The sequence below is a fragment of the Lepus europaeus genome, chromosome 11 (assembly GCF_033115175.1).
Source record: "Lepus europaeus isolate LE1 chromosome 11, mLepTim1.pri, whole genome shotgun sequence".
NCBI classification, from domain to species: Eukaryota; Metazoa; Chordata; class Mammalia; order Lagomorpha; family Leporidae; genus Lepus; species Lepus europaeus.
The window spans coordinates 87,085,942-87,113,126 of NC_084837.1; the positions used below are offsets into that span (position 1 = coordinate 87,085,942).

Here is a 27,185-nt window from a genome sequence, read left to right on the forward strand (position 1 = left end):
GCTGGGCTCGCCTCCCTCCACCCTGCCGGCTCCCTGGGGAGGTCTTTGCCGTGCCTGCTGCAGGTCTTGACAAGCCCAGGGGCAGTCAGGATGAAAATGTGGGGCGGCCCGGGCCCCCCACCCCTGCCCCGGACCCCACAGGACAGGAGAAATCTTGCTTTGACCTGAGATTGAGGGGCCGCCGCTGCCACGCCTGCCACACACTGGCTACTGGCCCACGCGAGCGGACTGTGCAGCTGGTGCCTCGCTGACCAGGCCGGGGACTGCACAGGGGCCCTTGGCCTTGGCCTCTGGGGTCCTCCCCTCCAGAAGGCTGAAGCCCTGCAGTGGCAGCACGGAGCACTGGGTCTGTTCGCACGGAGCGGGACCTGCAGGATCCTGCTGGGGAGAGGCAGGCGCGCGGCTGTCAGCCCAGAGCTGCAGGGCTGGGAGCCTCTAGCCAGCCACTGCACCTGCCCAGGGCCACAGAGTGACCTGGAGCTTGGCTAAGGCTGGTGGCCAAGGCCTGGGGAGGGCAGGATGGGAGGCGGAGCAGGCGGGTCCCGGGCACTCACTGTGGGCCTGGGTTTGGGTTGCTCTGCCGCCCCCGCCAAGGGGAACAGCTGCTCCAGCTCCTTCACGTCCATGCTGCCCACGCCGCGTTTCTCCTCCTGCTCTCCTGGCCCCATCCCATTCAGGGCCAGGATGCTGGGGTCCCTGTGGCTCCGGGGGCCCTGAGGAGGGGAGAGCTGGTTTTCCACGTCCTTACACAAGAGCACTCTGAAGGGTTAAGCAGAGAGTCAGGCGGAGAGTTCTGGAAGGGAGCAAGATGGGGGAGCTGGGGGCCCCCAGGCCCTCCTTCCCCTGCAGGGATGCCCCGCCCCCACCCCTGGCCCAGGACACACCTGCCCCTTTGGCCGAACAGGAGGAAGAGGACGCAGAAGATGATGCAGGTGACCCCGATGTGGATGCCGACCACGATGCCGGCTGTGGATGTCTGGTTGGCAGCTTCCTCCTTCCGGCAGTCGCAGGGTGGGCTCAGGACTGTGGGCAGGGGCAAGCTAGGGCTGCGGCTCTCCTGGCCTGAAGCACCCCCAGACACCCAGCCTCTGGGGACCCCTCCCTCAGCCACTGCCACCCCCAAGTGTGTGGGAGACTCAGCCCACCCTTCTCCATCCTGTTGACCGGTCAGTCACTGAACATCATGTTTACGCCAGATGCTGGGAGGGGCACTGGACATGGCCCACTTTCTGCTTGCCACAGATTGCTAAAGCAGGAATTATTATCTCCTGATTACAGAGGAGTAGCCCGGGGCTTGGGGGCCGGCACTGTGGCGTAGCAGGTTAAGCCGCCACCTGTGACGCCGGCATCCCATATGAGTCTTGGCTGCTCCACTTCTGATCCAACTCCCTGCCAATGCGCCTGGGAAAGCAGCAGAAGATGGTCCAGGTACTTGGGCCCCTGCACCCACGTGGGAGACCTGGAAGAAGCTCCTGGCTCCTGGCTTTGGCCTGGCCATTTAGGGGAATGAACCAACAGATGGAAGATCTCTCTCTTTCTCTGTCTTTCTCTCTCTGTAACTCTGCCTTTCAAATAAATAAATCTTAAGGGACAAAACAGTGGGCTCAGAGAGGTTAAGTAATTAGCCTGAGTTCACACAGCCACGCTTGAGACTCAGCTCGAAGCTCCTGTTCTCAAGGGCTCCGGGCGCTGCTCCGGCTTCTTCCCCGCCCCACCCCGGCCTCCCTTCCTCAGGCCACAGCCCGTCCCCACCACTCACTGGCCCTCTCAGTCGCGCCCCTCAGGGACACGAGGCGGATGGTGGCGTTGCTGTCCCCATGCTCATTATAGGCAAGCAGCTTCACCTCGTACACCACGGAGGGGTCTGGGGGAAGCAGAGGCGCCCGGTGACTGCCCCTGTGCTGGTGGGGCGGGGGAGGGGACCCCTGCCAGCCACCTCCTGGCCCCGGGCACAGTGCCCGCCCGGCCCCCCGCGGCCCTGGCTGTGTCCGCCTCACCGAGCTGGCTGAGGTTGTAGGAGGAGACAGTTCCGGGCAGTAGCACGGGGCCGGTGAACGAGGCCTTGCTCGCTGGGCGGTAAAACAGCTTGAAGCCGCCCTCACGTTGGGCCAGCCGGGGCCGGGGCTCCCACAGCAGCTGCAGGGAGGTGCCGCCCAGGACCCGCACCGACAGCAGGGGTGAGGTGGGGGCTGCGGGGGGTGAGGGGAGGGGAGAAGGAGGGCTCAGGTGAAACTCTCGTTAATTAATTATTTATAGCTCTCATTTCATTGGAAAGGCAGAGAGAGAGAGAGCTGCCATCTGCTGATTCACTTCCCAGATACCAGCAGCAGCCGCCAGAGCCAGACCGAAGCCAGGAGTGGTGAACTCACTCGGGGGTCTCCCGGAGTGGGTGGCAGGGACCCTAGTACTTGAGCCATCACCTGCTGTCTCTGATGCTGATGCTGTGTATCAGCAGGAAGGCTGGAACCGGAAACAGAGCCAGGACTCGAACCCAGGCACTTGGATATGGGATGCAGGCATCCCAGCTGGCAACTTGACCACTGCCCCCACCAAACGCCCACTCTGAAACCCTGGGCCTCTGGAGCCTGGCCCCAGCCCCTGTCCATTCTCCAACCCTGTGAGCTGGGGGGCACTTCCCTCTGGGCTTGCGCAGAGAGCACCTCCCAGGGGCTGGACAGGAGCAAGCAGAACCAGCCCAGGGCATGTGCTCTGATACCCTGGCATCTCGGGTTTGTACTCCACGCCCTGGTCTCACCTTCACCCCGGGTGCTGGCCATGGCGGGGATGGAGGCCAAGCTGGCCCCCCTGGGCGTGTAGGCCTTGATGTAGAAGCTGTAGGCTGTGGAGGGCTCCAGGTCGCTGACCACGTGCTGCAGGGTGCTCTTGCTGACTGCTTCCTGGTACTCCAGCTCCGGTGGGTCTGGAGGGTGGCACATAGGGGAGAGTGAAGCATAGGAGGAGGGAGGGCAGCCAGGGTGCAGGGGGAGGCGGAGCAGGAGTTGGGTCAGGCCATGTGGGCGTCTCCAGGGAGGAGAAAGGATGACTAAGGGGGCGGTGGGCAGAGCCAGTCTTGCCCTCCCGCCTGCACCCACCGGCAGCCTTTCTGATGTGCAGGACATAGCCGATGATGTCCTTGGTGTTGGCCAGGGGCTCGCTCCAGGACACACGGACCTCAGTGGACGACACGGAGGCCGCCTGCACGTTGCGGGGAGGCCCAGGCAGCCCCTCGGCCCACAGCACAGTCAGCCGGGCGCTGGCCTGTGAGGAACCCGCGCTGTTCTCGGCCACGCACTGGTAGATGGCCTCATCTTCAGGCCCGACTCCAGAGATAGTCAGGGTGCTGTGGGGGGGCAGGGCGAGCCTCAGGTCCCCGTCCTCACAAAGGGTCCCTGGCCACTGGCCGCCTCTGCCCGTCATGACCTGTCACAGGTCTCCTAGCAAGGCAGCGGCAGACCCGTGACTCACACCGAGTCCCCAGCCTCCTCCGGATCCAAGGCACTTCTTGGGCAGGAGGCTCAGGCCACGCAGTCCAGGCCCCCTCCCCTGCCTCTCCCCCGGCGCCATCACATGTGCACCTGTTATTATTCTTGAGCCGGACGTGTCCTCCTGGCCCCAGCACCTGTCCGTTCTTCAACCAGGTGACGTGAGGGGGGGGCTCCCCCTGGGCCTGGCACGTGAACATGGCCGTGGTCCCGGCCGGCCTGGAGATGGACTGTGGATGCTGCACAAACTCCGCTGGGGCTGGGGGGAGGGGAACAGAGGTGCACATGGCACGGTGAGGCCCAGGTGGAGAGGGACCTGAGGGCCGCTCCCAGTGCACCTTCACCCCTGAGTCTCCTCCAGGTGGGGCCCAGCCTCCCTGCTGCCTCCAGCACAGGCAGACCCAAGAGAGGGCTCCATGGTAATGACTGTTTAAAAGACTGACATCTGTATCCGAAAGCAATCAAGCTGAGCTCCCTCCTCAGGAAATCGTTACATAAATAAATGTGCTAATAGGGTTGGCTGCACCCTAGGTGGTAATGACGGGGAGATGGATGCACCGGCAGCAGCGGCCCTGAGCCCCTCGCTCAATTCCGCTCTCCTGCAATCCCTGGCCTGAAGCCCCATCAGCACCGGACAAATGCAGTGCTCCATCTTGTTCATTAGCGCCGCGTGGAATACTGAGCCAATTCCCCCAGCTCCTGCTCTAGGGGAAGGAACAACCACAGAAGGTCCTGGGAAGAAAAATCCAAGCCTAGTTCATGGGGCCAGCTGAACCCCGCGGCCGAAGGCTGGATGGACCGCGTGCAATGTCCCGGCCAGCTGCCAGAGCCCTGAGCCGGGACAGCAAAGGCCGGCCAGGGCCGGGTGTGACAGCGTGAGAATACCTAGCATGCTGTGTGTGTACAGGCAGGCATGTGTGAGTGTGGAAGTCCCACACGTGTGCATGGGGGAGAGACACGTGTGAGCACAGAGGGCAGGGAGCTGACAGCCAGTAGGAGGAGCGGGGGTGGGCACCAAGCCTAGCGGTTAAGCACTCTTGTGTCCCACACTGGAGTGCCTGGGCTCGAGTCCTGGCTCCCACTTCCCGCTAATGTGCACCTCAAGTAACTGCGTCCTTGCCACTTACATGGGAGACCGGGATTGAGTTCCCAGCTCTGGCTCTGGCCTGGCCCAGCCCCAGCCACTGTGGGCATTTGGGGAGTGAACCAGTGGATGGGAGTTTTCTGTCTCTGTGCCTCTTAGAAGCAAAACAAACAAAACCCAGAAAGTGGGAATTACTCCTGGGAAAGTGGAGGGGTGGCAACGGCCCCTGGTGGGCACGTGGGCCACAGGATCAGGAACATCATCCCACTCCCAACATATGCATCCCCAGGGGCGAGACTCCGCCTGGGCTCAGCCAGGCACAGGGCCAGAGTGAGTAAGGGAACTGGCGGTGACACAGGGCTCTGGGCTTGGGCTTGGGCTAGGGCTGCTGCTCAGGCAGGGAAGGAGGCGGTGGGGAAGCCCCTGGCCTCCTGGGCTGGGGGTGGCCGGCCCCATACCTTGCACTACCAGCCGGCCTTGCGCTGTTCTCCTCACCCGGGTGCCGGGCCTGTTGGCCGCACAGACGTAGACGCCCGCGTGCTGGACACTCACGTCTGAGATGATGAGGTTTCCTGTGCCCAACACCTGGATGCCTTCCACGCCGATGGGGCGGCCATCTGTGGAGAGGGAAGGGGGGCTAGCGTCAGAGAGCCCCTTCCCCCCAGTCTCTGAGACCTGGGCATCGTAGATGCAGCAAAGACCCTAGCCTTGATCCTGACCCCATCACCCTGGAGTCCCTTCCAGCAGTTAAGAAGGGACTGTGGATTTGATCAACAGTGCCCAGCCTGGTTTGCCTCTCTGTTTTAAAGTTTCTGGCTGGGTCGCTCACAACACCGCGTACTCTAAAGTCCTGCTGTCGGAGGACCCCTTAGCTCCGGCTCCCCAACCTGTTAGACCACCAAACCCTTCTCTCCCTCCTTGGCCCATCGGACTGGGGAGACGCTGGGCCAGATGGTCCCCGCGGTGCCCGGTGCATCCTGCTAATGGCCAGGCAGCTTCTTCCCAGCCTCCGGCAGGGACAAGGGACAGGGCCCTCCCCCACCCCAGGATCAGATTAGCGCAGTCAGACCACAAGGAGACAGCTCCCCATTCAGTTCCTGAAGTGGTGAAATCTACTCCATTATCCCGCACTGCCCCCTCCTTGCCGGGTCTCTGGGCTGCTACAATGTGGCACAGTCTCCCCTGAATGCGGCCCCACCCCACCCCCTCCGGAGTGCCCCTCCCCCGTGACCTTTCCGCGGGGACAATGTGGGCCCATCTGCACCCTTCATCTCTCTCCTCCAGCTGCCTAGGGATTTAGGCTGTGGGACTTACACTGGGGGCGGGGGGCCCACATTGAGCCTTTGACAACTGGATGGGGTTGTTGAGGGGCCTGGGACTGCCGAGCTGGGAGCGGGAGGGGACAGAGGCTGGGTGCGGCGGGCTGTAGAGGGGTCTGGGTGAGGGAGGACTGCGGGCCCTGGATGCGGTATCCCCGGGAGCTAAGCCAGCCTCGGCGGCGGCCGGGGAATGCAGCAGGCAGGCCTATCTGACCCCCGATAATGCCTGAGCAGGGGGACTTCAGCCTCTCAGCCACAAGGAGGGGACGGACGCCCACAGAGAACAAACAGGACTCCGAGTCCCCCCCTACCCCCAGAGCCAGGGAGGGGGCGGGCAGAGGACCAGACTGGCCCTTGTCGGGGTGGGACAGGGACGGGAGGGGCAGCGGGCACGAGGCTCACCCAGGCGGCTCCAGGACACAATGGGGCGCGGGTTGCCCGTGGCGACGCACTCCAGCACCGCGGTCTGGTGCACGGTCAGGGTGAGGTTCTCAGGCCCCACGAGGATCGTCGGCTCCTTGTAGGCCCCGGAGCCCGAGCCTGGGAGGGAGAGGCCAGGTTTCCTCCTCGCTGCTTCAGCCAGGACCTTTCCCACCTCCTCGCCCACCCACAGCCCAGCACGTGGGGGCAGGGACACACAGTTGCCGCCTTTTGGGGCCTGGAGGCAGAGACACGCCAGGGCTCCAGTTCGTGCCTAGCACCCACGCCTCCATCTGCGCCCTGCCGCAGCCCTGGGCAGCCCCGGGGAGTAAGTCCCAGGTGGGACTGAGCCTGGTGCTGGGCCTGAGTCATCCTGAGCCCTCAACAGCAACAATACCGAGCTTGGCAGCCACTTGGCTGACAAGTGGGGGGGGGGGTAGTGACGGGGGAGGAGTTTGGGTTGGAGTCGGGAGGCAAAGGACACTCACCTGACACGGTGAGCCTGGCCCCGTGGCTGACCCGGACACCGGCAATGTTGGAGGCCACACAGTGGAAGACGCCGCTGTCCTCAGCCCGCAGTCCTGTGATCTGCAGGACCCCTTTGGGCAGCAAGGTGTACCTGTCGGGGGCAGGGGCACCATCAGCCACGGCGGCACCGGAGACACAGGATTGAGGTGCTGGCTCAACATCACCGTCATTGTCACCCTTGCAGGTGCACCGTCATTATCACCCTCGCAGGTGGACGCCCCCTCAATCCCAGCCTTGACGAAGATGGAACATGGGCCTCACAGCCACATCCCAGCCAGCTGCAGGGGTACCAGTGTCCCCTCCAGTTGCCAGAGCTGAGCCACAGGCAGTCCTTGTCCAAGGCCAGAGTCATGGGTGGGCCTCTGTATCGCGTGGCACTAACCTCTCGTTGTCCGTGTCGATGGGGACTCTGTCCTTCTCCCACGTGATCAGGGGTTTGGGAAGCCCGTGGATTTGGCACTGGAAGCGGGCCACGCCGCCTTCCTCTCCCACGGTGGCCTGGGGGTGCACGCGGAAGTCCGACATGGCTGGAGGAGAAGTGGGCAGGGTCAAGTGCACTGCCAAGGGGCGGGTGGGCTGGGGTGTGGGTTAGACATGACCCCACCGAGGGGCAGAGGGTCCTGCAGCTGGCAAAGGCAGGACAGCAGTTTGGGGGACACGTCAGTACTTAGCATCTTCCCCGAGGACTTGGTATAGGCTGGGTTTGGACACTCTGAGAAAGATCTGGACAAACTCCTGGAAGGTGAATCTCTAACAAGGAAACCCCCAGGCTATCAGGAGCTTCCTGGGATGCACTGGTCCCCCCGCCCCCAACCCAGAGCTGACCCATGAAGGCCAACCCATACCCTGTCACCCCCCCCCCCCGTATATATATATACAGGGCTGGAGGAGCATGCTCCACATTTTTTACAGAACTGCAAGCTGACACCCAGAGAGGGAAAGCGATCAAGCCCAATGCTGCCCAGCAGGGACACTGCCACTTGTCACACCCTGGTTACTGAGCCCCAGTGGCTTTTTTTGTTCTTCCTCATCGCTCTCGCAGCACACACCCCTTCCTCCCTGCTCCCCCTCCAGCCCTCGTTCTTCTGCAGTTTTTCAACGCACCCCCCGAAAGGGTGGGGTACCCCTCTGAGGTGACAAGCCTCTGAGGACTGTCAGATCCGCAATCTACATTTCAATGTGTCATAAATATTCAGGGACCCCTCCTCACCTTTCAGGGATCTGCACTGCAGAGGGGCTGGGGTCCCCCCTCCCCAGCTTTAGGCTGGTTAAGTGTTCTCGCCCACCCCTAAGCCGGGGTGGAGGCTCGCCCAGGCGTTCCCAGCTTCAGCACCAGGGCTGCGATTTCATTAAAATCCACTTTGCTTCAAGTGTGGGGAGGCGGTTCGCCATCTGTCCACACGGGCAGCCCCTCCCCTCGGGCACTCCATCAGCGGGGACAGTTGCTCCCCTCCCAGGAGGAGCCCTCCCCCACAGGAGTGTGGCCCTGCTCCTGCTCGGGTGCCCTGGCGTGGGCAGGCAGCCCTCCCTGTGGCCTGCGCGCCCTGTCTCAGGCCTGCTCAGGACTCCAGGGCAGCCCGAAGGCCCAAGCCTTTGTATTCTGTTCCCAGGGGTGTGTGTGGGGGGTGGGGGGATGGCTCCTTTGTGGCATGTTCTCCATCTCATTTGCATGTGGTTCATTAAATATAAACATGCATAAAAATCCCCGGCCCAGCCTCCTCCTCTGAGGGCCTCCTGGGAGTCGGCTGATGGTGTGTGTGTCTCTTTGTACATGCGTGCGGGGCTATGTCTCTCTGTATGTGGGCTGAGTGTCCACGTGGCTGCAGATGGGGTTTGACTCTGTCAGCCCCGTGACTGGTGTAATTCTGGTGCTATGTAGGCAATCAATCACATGTGTCCCATTGTACCTCGGCGCCCTGAGGTGGGAGGTGGAGGCTGGTGTCCCAGTTGGGGCCCATCGGGCTTCATGAGAGGGTCCCCAGGGAACACTGTGAAGTCGCCTGCCCTGTCTCAGGCCACAGGCCTGCAAGTCAGCCCCAGGGCTTAGGGGAGAGGGTGGAGGTGCTGCTGGGGGTCCTTCCGTAGCCCCAAACCCCAGGAAGACAGGGCCGGATGCCGGCTCGGGAGTGGAGAGGGCACCCTGGTTCTGGGGTCAGCTGTCTGTGCCCGCACGGCCCTGCCCATCTGGGAGCTGGGGAGCCTCCTCCTGCCCCTTCCTCCCTCCAGCTGGAGAGGAGCCGCCAGCCCCCCAGGGACCTGGGCAGGGACTAATGGCTCTGCTGACTACAGATGCCTCCTCATTAAGGAACCAAATCCTTTTGTGCTTCCAGTCCCCGTCCTGGGTCCCTTGGAGATGCCCGCAGCTAGGAACCTGCCTGAAGAAAGCTACAAGGGAGAGTGCCCAGGATGCCAGGATGGAGGAAGTCTGGCCTCTACCATTATTCCCCTCCTCAAAAAAAAAAAAAAAAAAAAAAAGCGCTAAAGGACAATAGCTCGGCTGCATGTGCTGTGACGCTGGTGAGGAAGGCTACCACAGGCAGGTGAGGAACCGGTCTCTCTGCAGTAGACAGCTGGAGTCCCAGGTCCCCTGGGGTCCCTCACACGCAGCTGAGCCCTTGCCTGCCCACACTTCCCTTTCATCAGGACAGCCCTGTGCTGCCGCTCTGCCAAGAATTTCCCTTGCAGGGTAGCCCGGCAGGTGACGAGGGTTGGGATGCCCAAGCCCCTATAGAAGCACCTGGGTTTGAGTCTCAGCTGTGCTTCTGATTCCAGCTTCCTGCTAACGCGCACCAGGGAGGCAGCAGGTGATGGCTCAGGTCCTTGGGTCCCTGCCAGCCACGTGGGAGACCTGGGTGGAGTGCCTGGCTCCCACCTTCAGCCTCACCCAGCCCTGGTTATTGTGGGTATTTGGGAAGCGAACTGGCAGATGAAAGATCTCTGTCTCTGTCTCTCTGGATTTTAAATAAGTAAATAAGCAATGTTCTTAAGAAGTGTGTGGGTTAGGGGCTGACGCTGTGGCGTGGCAGGTTAAGCCGCTGTCTATAGCACCAGCATCCCATATAGACACCGGTTCGAGTTCCAGCTGCTCCATTTCTGATCCAGCTCCCTGCTATGGCCTGGGAAAGCAGCAGAAGATGGCCCAAGTACTTGGGTCCTTGTGCCCGTGTGGGAGACCTGAAGAACCTTCTGGCTCCTGGCTTCAGCCTGGTCCAGCCCTGGCCAATATGGCTGTTTGGGGAGTGAACTAGTGGATGGAGGATCTCTCTCTCTCTCTCTCTCTCTCTGTTTCTTGCTCTGATTAAACCTTTTTTAAAAAATTTATTTGTTTATTATTTAAAAGTCAGAGATACAAAGAGAATGAACTGGGAGCTTCATCTGGGTCTCCCATGTGGGTGCAGGGGCCCAAGCTCTTGGGCTGACTTCCACTGCTTCCCCAGGCGCATTAGCAGGGAGCTGGTTCTGAAATGGAGCAGCCTGGACTCCAACGGGCACCCATATGGGATGCCAGCGCGGCAGACAGAGGCTTAACCTTCTATGCCACAGTACAGGCCCCAAATAAATAAACCTTTTAAAAAAAAGGTGTGTGGAAGAACTAATCCAAAGCTACTTCCTTTATACATGATGGGGAAACTGAGGCCGATGTTCCCTGCTGGGGTGTTTCTAACAGTCTGAGGACAGGGGACTCCGAAATGGACCACATGTCGGAACTGTCTCTTCTCACGTGTTGGAGGGAGGGTAATAGGCCTTGAGGATGGTCCCTGACCCCAACCCCGGGGGCCCAGCTGTACAGCCGTGGTCCCAGGAGGGGGATGCAATAGGAGGGTGTGGCCCTCTTTGTCCAAGGCCCCCTCTCCCTTGCTCTCCTCCTTCCCTCCCTCCTGCAGACCCTGGTGTGCATTTCCTCAGATACCAGTACCCTCAGCCATCAAGGAAGGCCTGGGCCAGGTGGTCCAGGGCCCTCCCTGCTCTGCTGCCCCTGTTCTCATGAACAGGCCCTATTCACATCCAATCTCCAGGCAGGTGCACTCCACTCAGGTGGGAACCCTTAAAATCTTCCACTCATGTCGTGTTCACAAGTCACAGCATTTTTTTCCTTAAGAAATCAGGGGAGACAGGATCTTGGGGTCACGTTGGCCCCCTCCAGTCTCCTTGGGTGAAAGGTGAGGTGGGCACAGGCTCACTTTTGCCCTGGCCTGCACTAGTGGGCCACAGAGCTGGGGCACTGTCCCTCCCACTGTCTCTCTGGGGAGAGGGTCCCTGGGCAAACCAGGGTGAGCAGAGCTGAGGGCTGCAGCTCTAAGCCATCCCAGAGGCCTCTGGGTGGTTGATGACAGCATAGATGGGTCACTGCTGGAGACCCCGGTGGTGGCCGGTGATGGGGGTCTTGTGTCCACAGTTGGTGGACGTGGCCTGATGCTGTGACTTATGCTGCTGCTGAAGCTTTTTTCTCCTGCTGACATCTGTTGGCCTGGTGGGGAGTTTCGGGTCCCCCACTTCAAGCTGGAGGAGGTAATGGCAGAGGTTGGGGGGCCTCTGGATGTGAGGCCACAGAAAGCCACAGGGAGGACAGTGTCTGCTTGGGGATAGTGGGAAAGAGGAAGAAAGCGCCTTTGTCCCCAGGTGATCTGGGAAGGAATCTCCCAGCCCTCCCTGCCCCCACCATGGGTAGGGCCAGGCTGTGGGAGGGCTGGGGGTGGGAGGGAGGCGGCAGAAACAGGCAGGAAACGGTTCCGGACACCCCTATAAATCACCCCGAGGGGAGGGGGGGTCTCCCGAGAGCCAGATCTAGGGCTGCTCAGGGAGGGAAGGGGAGGGGACACTTTCCTCCTGGCCCAGGACCTCTGGCGAGGTCAGGCCTGGATCTGATTAGACAGGCTCCAGGGGGACGCAGAGGGCAGCGAGGGGTCGGGGCAGAGCACTGGGCAGGCAGCTCGGGTCTCCCACCCTTTGGCTGCAGCCAGACTCCTGTCCGGTGTCTGATGATAAAAAGATGTGTGGGAGCATTTGCATGGAAAATTCCAAACACAGTCTTTGCAAAAGCGTGTGGCACGGGGGTCTGGGACCATAGACCCTCCCAGGGGCCAGCGGGTCCAGGAGCCCCACCTTGTGTCCACCCCTGCCAGAGACAGCTTCTGTTTTGCAAGGTGGAGAGGATTCTGGAGCTGGTTGGTGGTGATGGCTGCACAGCAGTTTGTGCTTCACAGTCCTGAACTGTACCTAATGAGGGTTAGACCAGACCGGCCGGGGCAGGCAACTGGCACAGCTAAGACGCTGCTTGGGACACCCACCTCCCACACAGGGTGCCTATGTCTGGGTCCCAGCTCTGATTTTTTAAAAAAATATTTATTCATTATTTGAAAGTCAGAGTTACACAGAGAGAGAAAGAAAGAGAGAGAGAGAGAGAGAGAGAGAGAGAGAGAGAGAGAGAAGTCTTCCATCTGCTGATTCACTCCCCAAAGCTGAGCTGATTCGAAGCCAGGAGCCTCTTCTGGGTCTCCCATGCGGGTGCAGGGGCCCAGGGACTTGGGCCATCCTCCACTGCCTTCCTAGGCCATAGCAGAGAGCTGGATCAGAAGTAGAGCTACCAGGACTTGAACCGGAGCCCACATGGGATGCTGGCACTGCAGGCGGCAGCTTTACCCACTATGCTACAGTGCTAGCCCCCCAGCTATACTTTTTTTAAAAAGATTTATTTATTTATTATTTAAAAGGCAGAGTTATAGAGAGGAATAGGAAGAGAGAGAGAGAGCAAGCTTCCATTCACTGGTTCTCTCCCCAGATGGCCACAATGGCCCCAGCTATACTTTTGATTACAGCTTCCTGCTGATGCAAACCCTGGGAGGCGGGAGGAGATGGCACAAGTACTTGGGTCCTTGCCAAGCACGCAAGACACCCAGATTGAGTTCTGGGTTCTTGCTTTCAGTGTGACCTAGCCCCAGCTTTCGCCAGCATTTGGGGAGTGAACCAGCAGATGGAAGAGCTCTCTCTCTCTCTCTCTCGGCTTCTCATAGAGTGCAGGGGCATTTGGTACAGAGGTTATGACCTTGCTTGGGAAATGTACATCCCACATAGCAGTATCTGGGTTTGAGTACCAACTTCACTTCCACTCCAGCTTCCTGCTAACGTACATCCTGGGGAGTGGCAGGTGATGGATCAAGTACTTGGGTCCCTGTCAACCACTTGGGAAACCCAGGTTGAATTCCTGGTTGTTGTGGACATTTGGGGAGTGAACCAGCAGATGGAAGATATCTGTTTCTCTCTCTCTCCCCTTCCCCCTTTCTGTCTTTCAAATACATTAAAATGTGTTTTAAGAAATATTTTTTAATAAATAAATAATTTTTACAAATTTGAATGAGAGGGAGGAAGAGAGATCATACATCTGCTGGTTCATTCCCTAAGCATCCATAATGGTTAGGTCTGGGCCAGGCTGAAGCCAAGAGCCAGGAATTCCAATCAGACCTCCCACGTGGGTGCAGAGGCCCTAGCACTTGGGCCATCTTCTGTTGCCTTCTCAGGTGCATTTGTGAGGAGCTGGATCGGAAGCAGAGTAGCCGGGCCTGGAGCTGGCACTGTGTTACAGGATGCTGGTGTCACAAGCGACGGCTCAAGCCACTACACTACAACACTGGCCCTAAATAAATAATTTTAAAAATGACTAAGATAGTACATTTTATATTATACACATTTTACCATAGTAAAAAAATAATTGGAAAGGATCAATAATTTAATTTAAAATATTTTTAAAAATACTGATGACAAGTTGAAATGATAATATGTTGGATTTGAAAGACTTAGCCCCCCAAAAATAATATACAAATCTCCTTAGTGATTTTTAAATAGTGATACGTTGAAATGGCAATACTTTGGATATAGTAGGTAAAATAAAATGTATTATTAAAGTTTAACCTCACTTGGTTGTTGTAAATGTGACTCCTAGAACATCTGGAATTACCTATGCAGCTTATATTATATGCTCACTGGCTGGCCCCAGATGACACCAACAAAGTCATTCTTCACACGACAGCCCTCAAGCACTTGTGTCCAGGTTGTCCCCTAAGAAACGCTTCTGATGCCACCTCTGATGAGACATGACGTCAGAGGCCTGGAGCCTGGAGGTGCTCCTTCAGCCACTCTCAGACCCTCCCCCTGACCTGTGTCTGAGCCCACAGGGCCTTCTCTCACTGGAGGCCCTGGAGTAAGCTTCAGCCATGGCCCGTCCCCTCCCTGCGCTGCCCAGCAGAGTGGCCGCCAGCCCCATGTGACATTCAGTTCCTCACTCACGAGCCACACTTCAGATGCGCAGCAAACGCAAGCGGCTCCTGGCTGCCTGATGGGTCATCGCCCACGGAATAACTTTGCCCAGCACAGAAAACTACCCGACAGCGCTGGTCTGGGCCGCAGGCTCCCAGCTGTCTTCCATCTTCCTGGCTGCGCCACCAGAGAGGAGCCACCTCTCTGTCTTCATCACTAGAACAGAGCTGCCCCAGCAGGGCTGGGGGCCTCAGAGACCAGTGACCCACGGGTGATCCCGCATGAAGGCTGTCCCCCTGCACACAGAGAGGATCCCCCACCCCGCCCCTCGGGACGACCGGGGCTCAGAACCTCTGCAGGGACCGCCTGAGACCCCCACCTATCATGAGCCGTGTGCCCTGGGCCGGCAGCGCCCTGGGCCGGCAGCGGAATCGCTCAGGATCTCTGCTTTCACCCTCATGTGCCCTTCACACGCCAGAATGAGAAATGACACAGACTGTCCAGTGCTTAGCCACCCTTGGCAAACAGTAAATGACCCCTTCTCTGTTGAGGGAAAAGGTAGCATCCTGTGTGAAAAGGCAGCTGAAGCCGGCGCCGTGGCTCATTAGGCTAATCCTCCGCCTGCAGTGCCGGCACCCCGGGTTCTAGTCCCGGTTGCCCCTCTTCCAGGCCAGCTCTCCGCTGTGGTCTGGAAGTGCAGTGGAGGAGGGCCCAAGTGCTTGGGCCCTGCACCCCATGGGAGACCAGGAGAAGCACCTGGCTCCTGCCATCGGATCAGCGCGGTGCGCCGGCCGCAGCGTGCCGGCCATGGCGGCCATTGGAGGGTGAACCAACGGCAAAGGAAGATCTTTCTCTCCATCTCTCTCTCTCACTGTCCACTCTGCCTGTGAAAAAATAAATAAATAAATAAATAAATAAATAAAAGAAAAGGCAGCTGAGTGGTTATGGGAGAGCAGGCAGGTGGAGGGGAGGTCCAGGGAGAGGTGTCGGTCTTCCCTCCGAGGGGGCGGGGCTTGGGCACTCAGGGGTGGAGCCCCAAGCCCCCAGGGAGGAGGGGCGGACCATGCAAGGCTTGATTTGTGCCTGAGGGTGTGGGGGGTGTAGGGGGCGCTCTTCTATCTTCCTTCTGCCTGGGGGCTTCACAGAGGCCCCAGCAGCCGAGCTGTCAGTTGGAAGAGGCCGCTGGGTAATTGAGGCCTTGATTTCTCCAATAAAATGTTTATGAAGCCTATAAACTCGAGCCTTTATTGGCCAGGCTCATTGTGGGGGTCGGATGTAGCTCTCCGAGGTGCAGTTAAAACACCTGCTGAACTCAGGCCCCAGTGGCTCCACAGGCCTCCTCCCAGACCTGCCCTGCAGAAGCTCTGCGGGGACAGGCTGGGGCACAGCAGGCCCTGGAGGACACTGGTACATTCCCACACCTCTGCTGGTCCCTGGAGGGTGGGAGATGCTGGCAGAGAGCACCGGGACTAGGGGAGGCTGGCAACTCCCTCATAGCCCTATTGGGGGTCTTACTACCAGGGCTCTCTGGCCCAGGCCCAGCCCTCCCAACACTCTGTCCCATTTCTCCATCACTCGGTTGCCCACCCAGCCCCCAGCCTTCAGCTCTGTTGGGACAGAATTGCAGGCTGGGGTGGGGGAAGGCAGGAACGTGGATCTGTGTTCGCATTTGACTACCCCCACCCCCAGGCTTCCAGGCAAATCTGAGGGTTGAATTAAGATCAGGAGTCCAGGGGCTGGCACTGCAATGCAATGGGTTCAGCCACCACTCGTGACGCTGGCTGGCATCCCATACGAGCACCAGTTCCAGTTCCCTGCTAATGTGCCTGGGAAAGCAGTGGAGGACAGCTCAGGTATTTGGGCCCCTGCTACCCACATGGGAGACCCAGAATTCCAGGTTCTTGGTTTCAGTCTGGCCCAGCCCTAGCCATTGTGGCCATTTGGGGAGTGAACCAGTATACGGAAGATACCGCTGTGTCTTTATCACTCTGCCTTTCAAATAAATAAATAAATGTTAAGACCGAGTCCAGGGGTGCATTTGGCATTCGGCACAGTGGTCAAGATGCAGCCTGGGCTGCTCACAACCCATAGCAGAGCGCCGGGGTTCAAGTCCACCTCTGCTCCTGGCTCCAGCTTCCTGCTCATGCACACCTGGGAGGCAGCAGTGATGGCTCAAGGACTGGAGTCCTTGCCACCCACATGGGAGACTTGCATGGGAGTTTCTGACTCGATCTTCCTTTGTCTCTGTCTCTCAAATAGATAAAAACAATAAAAAGATCCTGAATCCAGAGTCTTTTTTTTTTTTTTTGACAGGCAGAGTGGACAATGAGAGAGAGAGACAGAGAGAAAGGTCTTCCTTTTTGTCGTTGGTTCACCCCCAAAATGGCCGCCGCAGCTGGCGCATCTCACTGATCCGAAGCCAGGAGCCAGGTGCTTCTCCTGGTCTCCCATGGGGTGCAGGGCCCAAGGACTTGGGCCATCCTCCACTGCCTTCCCGGGCCATAGCAGAGAGCTGGCCTGGAAGAGGGGCAACCGGGATAGAATCCGGCGCCCCAACCGGGACTAGAACCTGCGGTGCCGGTGCCGCAGGTGGAAGATTAGCCTATTGAGCCACAGCGCCGGCCCCAGAGTCCTTTTAAAGAAGAGAGGGGCTGTGTGGGGCCTTGTGTTGGACACGGGAGTGGGTAGCCGGGTATCTGTGGGGATTGTGGTCACTCGGAGGGCCTGCTTGGCTTCACGGGCAGCCAGCGACCCATCTGGTCCTCCACCTGGTGACTCTGCCCTGAGAAGCCTTGGCCTCCCTTTGTCCGCCTCCCCACACCCCTCCCTCCCTTCTATGGGCCCTTGAACCCCAGCCCGCCCTCCTGCCCTCCCTCCCTCCCACGCCCCCACCCCATCTGCACACAAAAGGCAACTTTGTCTTTCAAGTCAGCAGCTATAAATCCACATCTCTGCCACTCTCCAAGGCCAGGACCTGATTGGGGGAGAGGAAGGGGTCTGGGATGGGCCCTACTTGGGAGAGGCCCTGCATCTAGCAGTGTGCATCGAACCTGTGATTCCAGTGGACTCTTAGGCCAAGGGCGTGGCCACGGGGGAGGCCTCTGGGTGCTCGCAGCTGGTGGGCTGGCCTTTTACAACCCAAGGAGAATAAAATCCCCAAAAGCAAAAGTGCTGCTTGTGATCAGTCAGCCCCATAACCTGGAGGCTCCGCTTCTTCCTCCAGACCAAGCCTGAGCTTGGCTCCCCCTGCCCTACAGCCTCCAGGGGAGGGCTCAAGGTGCGGCCTGCAGGCTGTGGCCTCTGCCATCGGTGGTGGTGGCCTCCTAGGCATGCCGGGAAGGAGGAGGGGGCAGGGAGAGAAGCAGCTCCTAGTCCACATGATCACCCCCAGCAACGCCACTGCTGAGTTTCCAAAACCAGTCCTAATTTCAAACAGCATGGCCTGGTTTTCATCCCACGAATCGGCCAACAAGTCGGAAACTGTGTCCCAGTCCACGCTAAGCCTTCATTCAGCAGGTAGCAACTGCTACCAGCTAATGTGCCAGACAGGGTGTTTGGGTCAGTTTCCTCCACCCCACCGGCCTTGTAATTAGAGGTCCCCTCCCAGACTTGTCTCACACACACACACACACACACACACACACACACACATGGTTCCTCTGAGAATCCAAGACCTGCAAAAGCCACGGCGGGTTCAAGGTGAGACCTCACTTCACTGGTAGCACCCTGAGAGGCAGGGATCGCCGGCCATTCTAAGAGTTGCGTGACCGGCCCTATGTCACACGGGCAGGCAATGGTGGCAGCAGGACTTACAGAGCATGCTGACTCCAATTCCACGGCTCGTTCCCTGCACCCCAGCCGCCCGTGGTGGGGAAACAGCTGCTCAAACTTGACCAAAGATGCCCACGCCACTCGCACAGAACACAGGCACAGCACCCAGGACAGGCTCCAGTCTTACTTAGCTCCCCCAGGGCTTGGCTGGAATGTCATAGAGTGTGACTAACAGGTGAGCACCATGATGAGGTAGTATGATCACCCCTCTGATGGTCCCTGCGCTCACAGCCTCTAACCTTCCATCAGCACAGGTAGACAAGCAGCAGGGGAGCCGGGACCCAGGGCGGCCCCTCCCCAGACAACCCCAACCTCGCCCTCCAGGAAGGCAGTGCTGCTGCAGGGCCCCGGCAGGGAAGCACCTGCGGGACTAACTCTGCAGGCCATCCCATGGGACATGCAAAACACAGAAGTCGTTGAGTTTCCTGGTTTAGGGGGAAGCGCTAGCAGCTTCCACAGGGAACAGGGGTGGCCATGAGACTATGACTCCAGCCTTCCAGCAGCTTCTAGTAGTCAGAGCCCGTCGCTGGGCCTCTGTTCCCTTCCCTGCAAAATGGGCATTTGAGCAGGATGAGTTGCAATACATCATCCGGCTGTGACCTTGGAGGCCTGAGCATGTCCGAGTGCCAGCCGACGGGAAGGCGTCGGGGACCAGGAGTTGATCTGGGAATCCCTGTCTGCTATGTGCTTGAAAATGTCCAGGCCCAGCCGAGGCCCACCACACAGACTGCCTTCGCCGGCGTCAGGGTCACCAATCTTCCTTGTGTAAACCTGTCCAGTCCCAAGACATCCTTAACTTCCGTGGGTCTGGCCAGGACACCGGATCTCCCTCACCTCCCGGAAGGGCATCTGGTTAGGGGGCCCAGGCCGGAGCTATTAAGTAAATTGCTTTCACATGACCACAAGGACAGCTCGACAAAAACAGATACTTCCCCCAAACTTCCAGAGCCACAGAAGAGGATTTGTAGGCACTAAGACAGCGGTGGCTGGGGGAACGGAGAGGCTAGCAGGGATCAAGCCTGGCTCTGTCACAGGCTCCTTACGTGAACTTTCACCTCCAAGCTTGGCTTTTCTCATCTGTAAAATGGGATTGGGGGTGGTGGGGAGACATGATATCTCTAAGGTCGACACCAACCCTAAGATTCTAGGATGGGGCAGGTGCTATAACGCAAGGGGTTAAACAGCCACCTGGGATGCCCGAATCCCATATCCAGAGTGCCTGGGCTCAAGTCCCACCTCTGCTTCTGATCCAGCTTCCTGCTAATGCACCTGGGAAGCACCAGATGACGGTCCAAGTATTTGGGTCCCTGCTACCCACAATGGAGACCCAGAAGGAGTTCCTGGCTCCTAGCTTTGGCCTGGTCCAGAACTGGCCATTGTAGGCATTTGGAAAAACAGACCAATGGTTGGAAGATCTCTGTGTGTCTCTGTCTCTCTCTTTCAAATACACTTAAAACAGAAAGATTTTAGGGTTGCACTAGGTGAAGTGGTGCCTCTCCATCCAGAAAAGGACACTCCTATTTTCCAACTCCAGCCCAACCGGAACTGGGAACATTCCTGCTCCACTGGACGGACCCTGGGTGGCTCAACCTTGAACTGCCAAGGGATTGAGGCCCGTGGGCCCCCCAACCCCAACACCTGTGTCTTCGGGAAGGGGATGTCTACATTCCACAGGAGGATCGTGGCCTTCCGTGGCTGGTATGGGGGCTGCCACCCTTGGAAATGGAGAACCCCACTGCTGCCCTCTTGCGGTTGAAGTTTCCTGAAAGCCCCTGAAAGGTGCAGGCTGTTTCCAGAGTTGTCCTATCAAAGTTCACAGGAATTACCACACCAGCCCAAAAAATTCTTCTCTTCTTCCCATACCTCTTATTAACAGCCTCATCATGCAGCAGTTGCCCAAGTTACAAACTAAGGAGTCGTCGCCTCTTCCTTGGCCCTCTCTCCTGTAGCTAACTGGTCACCACATCCTGGTTCAGCCTCCCTTTCGCATCCCATCTCCTCAGCTTACGTTTCCATCACTTCCCAACTATTTCCGTGGTAGCCGCCCCACCTCCGAGCGCCCCATCCCCAGGCCTCTTGTCCTCCCTCCAAGTTCTCCCCCTGAATATCCACTATGATGATGAGGCTCTCCACCCGCGGGTCTCTCCATCCTCACGAGCCATCAGATTCCGTTGTCACGTGGTGTGTCCTGTCACCACCCGGGACAAGTCTTGCCTTCCCTGGACGCATCACACACGCTCGCCTTTTCCCATCTCAGCTTCTGCCTGGAACTCATTCTCTCCTTTCTCTGCAAACACTTGCGTCTCCCCTGTGCCCCCAAAGGAAGCAGACACCATCCCCAGCTCTGACGGCTGCCTGCCCCTGTGTCCTGGCGGGGAACCTGTGTCCTGGCGGGGAACAGGTTGCATGAGAGCCCACTACCCACCTTGCTCATCTGTGTACCCGCATCCTGTCTCCTGCTCCTAGAACAAACACCACGTAAAGGGCAAGCCCTCATAGGCCGCGTCCTGCAGGCTGACTTTAAGGGTCATACGCTCCTGGGGACTGACTGGTCATTCCCTATCATGTAGCCGTCCACTCAGTCGCTGCCCGCCAGCCAGTCATTTCCTCTACCCGGGTCCCAGCCTCTCCAAGGAAGATGAAGGAGCTGGACCAGCCCCAGGCCCTTCTCAACCCTGCTGGGCTCTCAATCACGGGTCCGCCGTGGCGCCAGGACCACTCAGATGCGCGCCAGGGCTGGGGTTGGGACCCCGACTCTCCAGCCCAGCAGGGTCCCCGCCAAGCCCCCCACCCCCGCCCCGCAGCGCTCGCCCCAGGCCGCCCGCGCGGGCAGTCGGACTCCACGGCGCAGGGGCGCTGCGCGAGACCCCAGAGCAGGCCCCGGCGCGGCGGGCGGGGTCGCGGCCCGGCCTCGGCGGCGGCGGCCTAAGTGGGACCATCTGCTCCACTCGTCGGAGGGCAGCGCTTTGTGTCAAGCTCCCAGCCCCCTCGCCCCTCGCCCTCCTTCCCCCCGCCGTGCCCTCTGACTCCCCGGGCGCGGAGGAGAAAGGCACTCGAGGTCCCGCCGGCGGCGCGGGGGCGCAGGGCCCGGGGCGCGGCCGGCGGCGGGGCCCGGGCCGGGGAGGACGCCCCGGGCGCAGGCGGCGGCCGCGCGCGGGCAGGCCCGGTTCCCACCGCCGGCCGGGCCGCCGGGCGCCTTTGAAGTGGCCGCAGCTGCGTCCCGGGCCGGCTAATCCGCGCCGCCGCGGGCGCCTCCCCCCGCATCGCGCCGCAGTCCGCGCTGAATGGCGCGGGCTAATTACCTCGCTCGCACCGCCGCGGGTGAATGAGAGAGTCCGGCATTGTGCAGGGCGAATGGAGAAAATAAGACGGCCATTGTCCCCGCACGCCAAACGAGGGTTTGATGTCGCTGGGGCGAGCGAGGCACCATTTCCCGCCGCCCCCTCCCGCCGCAGCGGCTCGGATTCCCCGGCTGGGCCCCGGAGGGAAACTGAGGAAACTCCGCGAGGGAAGGCGGCGCGCGGACGGGTTCTGAGAGGCACCAGCCCGGCTGCGCTCAGAGAAACAGGCCTGGCCCTGCCTACTCTGGGGGCTCCCCCGAAACCCTTGGAGACGGGGCGGGCACGCCACAGACACCTTGGGGCTCCCCGCGGACGGATGATGGGGAACCAGGGTCGGGGTGGGGAGGTGCCAGGGCTGACAAGGAGGTCTGCAAGGCCAGGCTGCAGAATCTGAGCAACAGGGGCCCGCGGAACCCCGCCGGCCCTCAGAAGCCAGCGAGCCTGGGGCCGTTCTCTTCCGCCTGCGGCGAGGACAGGACGGGAGGCGGCTCAGCTCCGGCCAGCCGATGGTCCCGCGACTCAGAGACTCTCCGGCCACCACAGCTGCCCGGCTTTCACCCTCCCCACCCGGGAAGGGGCTGGGGGACTCTGTCCTCCAAGATCCAGCAGTGCCTTCCCTCTCTGTTCCAGCCCTCAGTGCTTAAGCCACAGGCAAGGGGACGTGGCCCTATGAGCTGTGCTTTTTTCTTCTTTTTTATCTGAAAGAGTTCTAGAGAAGTCTTCCATAGGCTGATTCACTCCCCAAATGGTCACAAAGACTGGGGGCCCGAGGAAGCCTTCTGGGTCCCCCCCCATGGGTGCAGGGGTCCAAGCACGGGGCGGGGGGGCACCTTCCACTGCGTTCCCAGGCACATTAGCAGGGAGCTGGATGGGAAGTGGAGCAGCCAGGGCTCCCATCCGAGGCCCATGTGGGATGCCGGCGCTGCAGGCAGCAGCTTTACTGGAGACACCACAGCGCCGGCCTCAGAGACTTGCTGATCTGAGAACGGACCTGCTTCGATGTCCTCCTGTAGCTCTGCATTTCCTTTGTCCAGAAACTGGCTCTTTCTGGCCCCTTCTGATGGAGTCTTAAGACTATTTCTGTCTAAAAGGAGAATGGTGTATGTCTATTGCAGTGTTCTAGAGGGTTTATAAAATGATAAAAAGGACTCGTTGGGATGGGTGTTTGGCATTGTGGGTAGGACTCTCGGACCTGGACGGCACACCAGAGTGCTTAAGTTTGAGTCCCAGCTCCACTCCCCACTCCGGCTCTCTACTAACTGCACACCCTGAGGGGCAACAGGTGGTGGCTCAAGTACTGGGTTCCTGCCACCCATGAGGGAGCCCTGGGTGGAGCTCCCAGTTTCTGGTTTTGGCCTGGCCCAGACCCAGCCATTGCTGGCATCTGGGGAGTGAACCAGCAGGTGGGGAGCACACTTTCTCCTTTTCAAATCAAATTAATAAATATATTGTTTTAAAGAAACAAAAAAGGTCGAGTCTGTTGCCCAGGCCGAGTTGGTTGTTGGACTGGCGGTTGCAGAAGACAAGACACAGACTCTCATGCTCCCTGTTGGCACATGAGGCTCTGTGTTGCCCGAGATGCTGATGTTAAACCCTCAGGGCCTGTTGGGCCTTAGACCCTGCACCTTCACACTGTGAGCAAAACAAACCTTTTCGGAGCCGGCATTGTGGTTAAGCCCCCACCTCTGTCTGTGATGCCGGCATCCCATATGGGCACCAGTTTGAGACCTGGCTGCTCTGCTTCCAGGACAGCTCCCTGCAAAAAACATCTGGGAAAGCAGCAGCAGATGGCCCAGATGCTTGGGCCCCTGTACCCAGGTGGGAGACTTGGAAGAAGCTCCTGGCTCCTCCTGGCTTTGGCCATTGCAGGCATTTGGGGAGTGAACCAGCAGATGGAAGGTCTCCCCCCAACCCCCCGCTCTCTATGTGTGTGTGTGTGTGTGTGTGTATCTCCTTCTCTTTGTAACTCTACCTTTCAAATAAATAAAAAATCTTTTTGAAAAAAAACCGTTTTTTATTATAAAGTTAGCTTCTCAGAGGTTTTTCATGGTAATAATGAAAAGCTAATAATACATAAGCCATTTGTGGGCAGTGCGCAGCCAAACCCTGAAGCAGGAGCATCCACCGACCCATCCACTCACGGGAGAAGAACAGAGAAGGGACCACACTTGTGGAGGGAACAAACGGGCAGCAGCCAGGCTGTGCCTTGCTCTGACGGCCAACCCGAGTGCATGTCCCCAGGCACTGGCTGTGACCCTGATTCGTGAAAAGCTGATCCCATCCCGAGTCGAGGTCTATTCAGCCCTGGTCAGCACCCCAGATGTGGCCAGAATGTTTTTCTCTAGAACTCTCCTAACTGAATCTCTGTCTGAGAGTCAGTTCTGCAGCCGAAGGCTCTAGGACCACAAGCCCAGTTGGCATCACAGCACCTGCTGTCACCACAGGCCCATCTGTCTAGTCAGTCAGCTTAGAGAACTCCAAAAACCAAACGAAACAAAACAAAAAGAGAAAAGTAGACCTGCTGCCGGCTGGGAGGCCTGGAACCTCCACCTCACTCTGACTCACCTCTCCCTCCCACCTCCAGCCTCTGAGGCCCCTGCACAAACCCAGGACTCTGAGGGCTGATACTTGCAGCCCCCTGTTCTGGAAAGAAAAAAAAGAAAGACTCATCCAAAGAAAACAAACAAACAAACAAAAAAGCCCCAGCAGGACCAAAGACCATCCTGGTGCTACGTAGGCCACCAGCTTCATTTTACGAGACTCCAGTGATCATTCCAACAGAAACGGCAAATATAATTGCTCCCATCCATCACTCATGGTTCGCCCAGACCTCCGCCAGCCTGCTTGAGCCACTGCTGCTCAGATAAATGATAACTTTGGAACATGGGCCACCATTCACAAGGCAAGAGGAGCCTGCAGCTCCATTCTGGAGACCCAGTGCTTTTCAGCGAAGCCTGTTTCTCCTTGCATCCTCTCTTTCTGCAACCCGAGAGCATAAGTCCCTTTCAAAATGAGGCTCGGTGGCTGAGTGTTCTGATAGGAGGATAATGAGTTCAATAATGACTGGGTTTTCCCTGCCTTATCCATTTCCACAGCAACACCTACTCCGGGGATGCCTTGTTAGCATTACGCTTGTGACTTCTGAAGATAACGGGGAGCAGCACGTGGATGCCAGCTTAGTCCTTCCAAAGGGGAGGCACAGGAAGCAGGAGGGAAGAGGGGGTGCATTTTAGGGTGATCGGAGCACCTGTGGCTCACTCTAATCTCTGTCCTCTCCCAAGTGGCCAGTGGCCAGGCCTTAGACGAGGGGTGTTTCAGAGAGCAGAATGGAACAGGGACATGATGTTCCCTGAAGACCAGGGAAGGCTGGGGCAGGGGACTTAGGGTAAAGTTGGAGGTAGAGAAATGGTCGACACCTTTCATCTTGGCACCAGGAACGTCAGACCGGCCAGCAGCAGCCTGCAGAGGGTGGCTTAGTGAAAGCAGCCCGTGGATGCTAAGGGAGCGACACGTGACCCAGCTTGGTCTGCGCTCCCAACCACAGGCTGCTGAGCACCAGCAGGAGGTGTAGCCACCCCTCCACATCACCCTCACCAGGGGGTCAGCCCCCAGACCCCATCCTGAGGAAGCAGAGAGGAGCTGGCCCTTCCTTAAGGGGTCTGCAGACTGTGGGAGCAATAAGCCAGATCCTCTCTGTCCCAGAACAGACCCAGACTTCAGAGTGTTCCCTCCCCGCCCCCCAGAGCACGGCCAGGCACGCAGCTCAGTGGTTCCTTCGTGAATCGGCACAACAGAAGCAAAATCACTTTATGTCGGGACAGCCTCGCTCCATCGGCATCACACCAGCTTGCGTGTAATGATCTTGACTTTGTGACGGTTCGACAGGAAAAGGATTTCAGAAGCAAAGTCAGAAACAGAGGAGGAAGGCCCAGCAGAGGGGCTCGGTCCCCAGGCTCCTTCCGGGTAGTCTCGTTGCGGGGGATCTGGGACAAGGAATCACGAAGATTCCAATCCAGGGACTGGTGTCGGTGCAGCGGTTAAGATGCCGCATGGGACACGTGCATCCCATACTGGGGAGTGCGTGGGTGCATTTGAGTCCTGGCTCTGCTCCCAGTGCCAGCTTCCTGATAATGCACACTCTGGGAGGCAGCAACTGGTGGCTCAAGTACTTAGGTCCCTGCCACCCACACAGAATACCTTGATGGAGTTCCAGGCTGCTGGCTTTGGCCTGACTCAGCTGTGGCTGCTGTGAGCATTTGCAGGGAGTGAGCCAACAGATGGACGATCTCTCTCTTCTCTCTCTTTCTCTCTTTTCCTCTCTCTCTGTCTCTCCCTTTAAAATCCACAAGATCAATACATTTAAAAAATCCTCTTAAAGAAATAAATTTTAAACAATATTCTAATCCAATCTGCAAGTGAGACTAAATTAGACAGGGTGACTTTAAGCTGCTAGAGGATTGGAATACAGTTTTTCGAGACCTCAAAATTTAGGGTAAAGGGAATTTTGCATAAAGAGGGCGCTATTCCAAGCTGCAGAACAAAAATAACCCAAAGGCGGACAAGGCAAAGCCAAACCGAAATTGAAGATGGCAGAAAAAAGGCCCAGCAACTCATCTGTCACAAGCCAGATGCTGGTTTCAGTTCCCTAAAGTGCCATTCGGCTTTGGGTCTGAAATCAGAGCCGGAATCCCCTCAGACCTAAGGGCACCCTGGCAAGAGCACCCAGACCCCTTATGTCACAGCTCTGAGTGTCCAGGACTTGGGACAAGGCCCTCTCTCTCCCGGTCTCAGTTTCCACAGCAGTGATAATAGAAACACGGGCTGGACAGGAGGCCGGGGGAGAGGAAAGAAGGTGAACCAGCACAACCAGGAAAGCTCCCCCTCCCACCCCCGTGTGCCTCGGCTGAGGTGCACCTGCCCACGTTCAAGTCTGCCAAAAAGGCTTTCTGCCCCTCCCGGAGCTGGCCCTTTTCTAGGCAGTTACAGAGAGAGAGAGGAGAGACTGAGAGACACACAGAGATCTTCTACCTGCTGGTCACTCCCTAAATGGCCACAATGGGGCTGGGCCAGACTGAAGCCAAGAGCCAGGAGCTTCCTCAAGGCCTCCCACGTAGGCGTAGGGGTCCAAGCACTTGGGCCATCCTCTGCTGCTTTCCCAGGTGCATTAGCAGGGAGCTGGACCAGAAGTGGTGCAGCCAGGACTCGAACCACTGCCCATATGGGATGTGGGCACTGTCAAAGGTGGTTTAACCCGCTGTGTCACAGCACTGGTCCCAAGCTGGCCCTTTCCACAGTCTGCCTACACACTTGTCTATCTCTTATCGAGCCTCTTGTCCAAAATTCCCGGTCTACGCTTCAAGCCAGTTGGGAGTAAGGGGGCTGGAAACTGAGACCCCTCCCCCTTTCCTTTTCCGTGTTTGTTCACTCTAGACCAGTTCCAGGCTCCGGGTAGGGGAGGGGCACGAGTCCCACATGGGAATGTCCCCTTCACCACTGCCCGCGGCAGCCTAGGGGAGTGGGGACTCTGAGGCTCCGCTTCCTGCACTGGCAGAGCCCGCACTGCAAGGACACCTGCCACACCCAGGCAATTGCACAGCACAGACGCACAGGAAGTGGCCACGCACAATGCTTGGGCAGACACGGTCCTCCTCACCTGTGCCCGAGGACTGGTCAGCTCCTCCCACGGCCGTTCCCTATCCTCCACTCCTGGCCCAGGGCAGATACGAGGCAGCCCTGTTGGGACAGGGACACCCACGTCCCGACACTCCGCCTGGGCCAGCCGCTTTGAACCTGGGCAAGGCCAGGGATGCACAGTGCAGGAAGGCAGTGCAGGATGGGCAGAGCAAAACGGGGAGAGAACAGGAGAGCTCTTCCACAAAACCCTGACAATTTAAAAAGGAGGAACCTGGAGAGGAGGCAGGAACTGGGG

General features: G+C 58.6%; 1 protein-coding gene across 1 annotated transcript in view; it reads right to left on the bottom strand.

Moving 5' to 3' along the window:
* Positions 1–207: 207 nt before the first annotated feature.
* IGDCC3 (immunoglobulin superfamily DCC subclass member 3) overlaps positions 208–27,185 on the bottom strand; it is a 46,254-nt gene continuing 19,276 nt past the window's right edge. Inside the window, exons 3-14 of the mRNA XM_062206650.1 lie at positions 7,216–7,360; positions 6,794–6,924; positions 6,288–6,425; positions 5,025–5,183; positions 3,576–3,741; positions 3,093–3,340; positions 2,756–2,920; positions 1,998–2,189; positions 1,760–1,864; positions 885–1,023; positions 555–759; positions 208–378 (exon numbers count right to left, since the gene is read on the bottom strand). Of these exons, the coding sequence (XP_062062634.1) occupies positions 208–378; positions 555–759; positions 885–1,023; positions 1,760–1,864; positions 1,998–2,189; positions 2,756–2,920; positions 3,093–3,340; positions 3,576–3,741; positions 5,025–5,183; positions 6,288–6,425; positions 6,794–6,924; positions 7,216–7,360 (1,964 nt within the window). The remainder of the gene's footprint in view (positions 379–554; positions 760–884; positions 1,024–1,759; positions 1,865–1,997; positions 2,190–2,755; positions 2,921–3,092; positions 3,341–3,575; positions 3,742–5,024; positions 5,184–6,287; positions 6,426–6,793; positions 6,925–7,215; positions 7,361–27,185) is intronic.